Below are 4,542 nucleotides of genomic sequence, written 5' to 3' on the forward strand. Positions count from 1 at the left end.
ATCTGGGGTCTCAGCCTCCCACCCCGAGGATGTGGCAAGGGTCTTCCCAAACCTGCGGAGTGGTGGGTCAGGTGGCGGCTCCCTGACATGGTGGCCCCAGGGGGGACAGGACAGGATGGAGCCAGCTTCTCACTCCTCCATGGTAGAGCTGGATGTGGCCCAACTCATCATCATGGGCCTCGCCACCATCATGACGCTGCTGTCGGTTGCGATCTTCGTGGAAGAGGCTTTCTATCTCACCCGCAAGATCCGCTGTCCCATCAAGATGAAGACCCTTCGCTGGAGCAGCTCGGCCCCTACGGTGAGCTGAGGTGTGGGGGTGGTGGTGGGGCACCACCTCAGGGGGCCAGGGCTGCCCAAGGGGTACCAGCCCACAGAAGGTGGGGAGCAGCAGTGTGCCAAGCTCGCGTCTCCCCCAGGTTGTGTCCGTGGTCAGCTGCTTCGGGCTGTGGTTCCCGCGCTCCATGATGGTGGTGGAGATGGCAACCACAGCGTGAGTATCACCCACCCCGGGGCAGGGGCACTGGGGAGCCCATGGGGCCTGACCTGACTTCCTCCTCCTCCACCTGCCCAGGTACTTCTCCATCTGCTTCTACCTCCTGATGCTGGTCATGGTGGAGGGCTTCGGGGGGAAGGAGGCGGTGCTCAGCACCCTGAAGGGTGTACCCATGGTAGTCAGCACCGGGCCCTGCTGCTGCTGCTGTCCCTGCCTGCCCCGAATCACCATGAGCAAGTGAGGAAGACCTGGGGTAACCCCTGCCCCCGAGGAGGGCTTTCATCCCCTGCTTCTGCTGGGATGGAAGAGAAGTCCCTGGGCAGGGGCTTGGGGACCTTAGGGTGCTACTGGTCTCTCTCGCTGTGCCAGGAGAAAGCTTCAACTGATGATGCTGGGGACTTTCCAGTACGCGTTCTGCAGGGTGTTCGCCGTCTTCCTGGGGCTGGTCCTGTTCACTGATGGGAACTACAACCCTGCTGACGTGAGTGCCAGGGCACGGGCACGGGCAGGATGACATCCCGGACAGGGAGCCTCCACCTGCCCTCACTTTGCCCAGCAGTTTTATCAGCCCAGGTGTGTTTTCTCTGTGTCCCCCTACCAGATCTCGGCAGAGAGTGTGGCCCTCTGGATCAACACGCTGGTCGGTGTCTCCACACTCTTTGGGCTGTGGGCCCTGGGCATCCTCTTCCGACAGGCCCGGCTGCACCTGACCGAGCAGAACATCAAAGCCAAGTTCTCCTGCTTCCAGGTGAGCCCCTGTCCTGCACGGCTCCTCCCGGGGTGAAGGGCTCCTCCTGCATGAATGGGGAGGAGATGGTGGGGCAGGAGCTGCTGCAGGCGAGAGCCAGGTCGGGCTGCGGGACAGCAGGGAAGGCGGAGGGCAGGAGCCTGGCAGCAGCATGACACCCACCACCTCGGGTGTTGGCGGTTGCAGATCCTCCTCCTCCTGACGGCACTGCAGCCCGCCCTCTTCAGCATCCTGGCCAACAACGGCAACATCGCCTGCTCGCCACCCTTCTCCTCCAAGGCCAGGTCACAACGTAAGTTGGGGATGGGGAAGTGGCATCACCTGCTCCTGGCTGAGCCCCTCCATTGCACAGCGGGGCACGGGGAACGGGCACGGCTGATGAAGGCAGCTTCAAATGACCCTTGTCTTGCAGAGATGAACATGCAGCTGTTGATCCCCCAAACCTTCATCTTGGCGGTGGTGACCCGTATGTACTACCGCAAGCAGGACGACAAGCCGGGCTACCAGCCCGTCAGCTTTCCACCCCCATGGTGGTCAGCACCGGGCCCTGCTGCTGCTGCTGTCCCTGCCTGCCCCGAATCACCATGAGCAAGTGAGGAAGACCTGGGGTAACCCCTGCCCCTGAGGGGGGCTTTCATCCCCTGCTTCTGCTGGGATGGAAGAGAAGTCCCTGGGCAGGGGCTTGGGGACCTTAGGGTGCTACTGGTCTCTCTCGCTGTGCCAGGAGAAAGCTTCAACTGATGATGCTGGGGACTTTCCAGTACGCGTTCTGCAGGGTGTTCGCCGTCTTCCTGGGGCTGGTCCTGTTCACTGATGGGAACTACAACCCTGCTGACGTGAGTGCCAGGGCACGGGCACGGGCAGGATGACATCCCGGACAGGGAGCCTCCACCTGCCCTCACTTTGCCCAGCAGTTTTATCAGCCCAGGTGTGTTTTCTCTGTGTCCCCCTACCAGATCTCGGCAGAGAGTGTGGCCCTCTGGATCAACACGCTGGTTGGTGTCTCCACACTCTTTGGGCTGTGGGCCCTGGGCATCCTCTTCCGACAGGCCCGGCTGCACCTGACCGAGCAGAACATCAAAGCCAAGTTCTCCTGCTTCCAGGTGAGCCCCTGTCCTGCACGGCTCCTCCCGGGGTGAAGGGCTCCTCCTGCATGAATGGGGAGGAGATGGTGGGGCAGGAGCTGCTGCAGGCGAGAGCCAGGTCGGGCTGCGGGACAGCAGGGAAGGCGGAGGGCAGGAGCCTGGCAGCAGCATGACACCCACCACCTCGGGTGTTGGCGGTTGCAGATCCTCCTCCTCCTGACGGCACTGCAGCCCGCCATCTTCAGCATCCTGGCCAACAACGGCAACATCGCCTGCTCGCCACCCTTCTCCTCCAAGGCCAGGTCACAACGTAAGTTGGGGATGGGGAAGTGGCATCACCTGCTCCTGGCTGAGCCCCTCCATTGCACAGCGGGGCACGGGGAACGGGCACGGCTGATGAAGGCAGCTTCAAATGACCCTTGTCTTGCAGAGATGAACATGCAGCTGTTGATCCCCCAAACCTTCATCTTGGCGGTGGTGACCCGTATGTACTACCGCAAGCAGGACGACAAGCCGGGCTACCAGCCCGTCAGCTTTCCACCCACAGGCACCGAGGTCAAGGCGTGAGCATGAGGGAGCAAAGTGGGTGCCAAGGGGCAGAGCGATGCTGGGGGGCTGGTCTGTCCTGTGCAACCATCTCCTCCTCCTCCGGCCCTGGGAAGCTGCCGGCAGCAGAGGAGGCAGAGGGGAAAGGACACTTTGGCATGGGGTGAAAGGGTCTGAAACCTGAAGGCCACAAGCCAAAGGGATCCGTGAAGCCACCTCCAGCATGGAGGACTCTTGTCTGTCACTGAATAAAGATAAATTTGTACCTGAGTCTTGTGTTGATGACTGGGCTTGGATCGCCTCCTGCCCAGGCTGGGTGGGAGATGACTCTACACAGGGGGAGGAAGACGGAGCCCAGACCAGCACAGCCACAGCATGGGGCTGTCACGGGGTGCCCAACACCCAGCTGTGACACTGACCTCTGGGTGCTGCTGGCTGGGGTCTGACGACCAAGGCAACGCCAGGGCAGCGGCGTTTTCTCCTGAGACCTCTGGGTACGTCTGGAGGGCATGTCCTCCACACCAGAACAATGGGAGCATCCACACCCACCAGCCTGGGGCCAGGCAGAGGAAGGAGCCTTGAAGCACCTTCATAACACAGGCAATTAGTCAATGCTGCCTTAACTAGCCTTGCCCACAATCGGCCATGGTAGCAGTATCTGCTCTACACCTATAACATAGGTGGGGACAGACATCATGAGCAATGACGACTTGCAGAAACCTCTGGGTTATCTTCTCCCCCCCAACTGAAGCATCTTCTCGCTCAAACCACTGCTAAGACGGCAGGTGAGGAGACCATGACAGGAGCTGACTGTGCTAGGATGGCAGAAGGGGTCTGGCACACATTGAGTAAAATGACTTTACATTTATTTGGCTAAACATTAAAAGCCAAAAACCCAACTCCAGAACAAGCCAGTACGACACATGGGTGTGCCCACAGGCCCACACAGAGATACCAGCAGAGCGAACACTGACCGGGAAGAGCCAACTCGAAGCAGTGGCTGCTGTGGGGCTGGAGGTGATGGCAGGACTGGGTGATGCAGCGTGGCCGGAGACGGGCAGCAAACAGATCACCAGGGCTAAGACCAGAGCCGGCTGCTGGGCACCGACGAAGCTTCCCCTGACCTGTGCCCTCCAGCCCTCCCAACGCAATACCTCTGGCCAGCACGAGACATTGGGGAAGTGAAGAGTCAGAAAGCCAAAGCTCCTGACTTTTATTTATTTGATTAATTTTGAGGGAAAAAAAGCAAGTTTTCTGTCCCATGAGGAGGAAGGAAAAAAGTGACTCTGAGCTTTTTGAGCTGTATTCAAAGTGAAACTGCTCAGCTGGAAGATGAACTGGTGATTAGTTATGAGATTGCCAAATTTGACAAACTGGCGGCAACAGCACATGGCCATTACCACCACGGCTTTCTACGCCCCAGCAGAAGCGCTGGGCCCCAGCAATCTCATGGGTTTGCCAAGAAGCAACACGCGGGCAAGCAGCAAAATATGGGACTGGTTCCCTGCCGTCAGACAGCCAGACCCAGCTCCTTCTCCGTGGGCAGGTAGGAAACCCACACCTTTACACCAGCAAAAAGCCCTCCCTGAAGGCAGGGGGCAAGATGCAGGGTCTGTCCCACCAAAGCCACCGCTACTGCCAAGTGTATTCACTGCTCCAGCACCCGC

General features: G+C 59.8%; 2 protein-coding genes across 2 annotated transcripts in view; both read left to right on the forward strand.

Annotated features, from left to right (window-relative positions):
• The window catches only part of LOC104285021 (organic solute transporter subunit alpha-like), a gene marked incomplete at its 3' end in the record, with an annotated part of 2,215 nt that extends 455 nt beyond the window's left edge, over nt 1–1,760 (forward strand). The window contains exons 3-9 of the mRNA XM_009883412.1: nt 126–301; nt 420–493; nt 575–733; nt 866–977; nt 1,098–1,244; nt 1,431–1,536; nt 1,657–1,760. Of these exons, the coding sequence (XP_009881714.1) occupies nt 126–301; nt 420–493; nt 575–733; nt 866–977; nt 1,098–1,244; nt 1,431–1,536; nt 1,657–1,760 (878 nt within the window). The remainder of the gene's footprint in view (nt 1–125; nt 302–419; nt 494–574; nt 734–865; nt 978–1,097; nt 1,245–1,430; nt 1,537–1,656) is intronic.
• Nucleotides 1,761–1,771: 11 nt separating this feature from the next.
• LOC104285022 (organic solute transporter subunit alpha-like) lies at nt 1,772–2,896 on the forward strand. The gene is made up of 5 exons (XM_009883414.1): nt 1,772–1,836; nt 1,969–2,080; nt 2,201–2,347; nt 2,534–2,639; nt 2,760–2,896. Exons 1-5 carry the CDS (start codon nt 1,772–1,774, stop codon nt 2,894–2,896), a joined length of 567 nt encoding a protein of 188 aa, XP_009881716.1.
• The last annotated feature ends 1,646 nt before the right edge of the window (nt 2,897–4,542 follow it).

Source organism: Charadrius vociferus, unplaced genomic scaffold (genome assembly GCF_000708025.1).
Source record: "Charadrius vociferus isolate BGI_N301 unplaced genomic scaffold, ASM70802v2 scaffold214, whole genome shotgun sequence".
In the NCBI taxonomy this organism is placed as follows: Eukaryota; Metazoa; Chordata; class Aves; order Charadriiformes; family Charadriidae; genus Charadrius; species Charadrius vociferus.

Coding starts and splice junctions, on each gene's coding strand:
- LOC104285022 (XM_009883414.1), top strand. CDS start 1,772: ATGGTGGTCAGCACCGGGCCCTGCTGCTGCTGCTGTCCCTGCCTGCCC. Junction 1,837..1,968: donor CCCCGAATCACCATGAGCAA/GTGAGGAAGACC, acceptor TCGCTGTGCCAG/GAGAAAGCTTCAACTGATGA. Junction 2,640..2,759: donor CTCCAAGGCCAGGTCACAAC/GTAAGTTGGGGA, acceptor CTTGTCTTGCAG/AGATGAACATGCAGCTGTTG.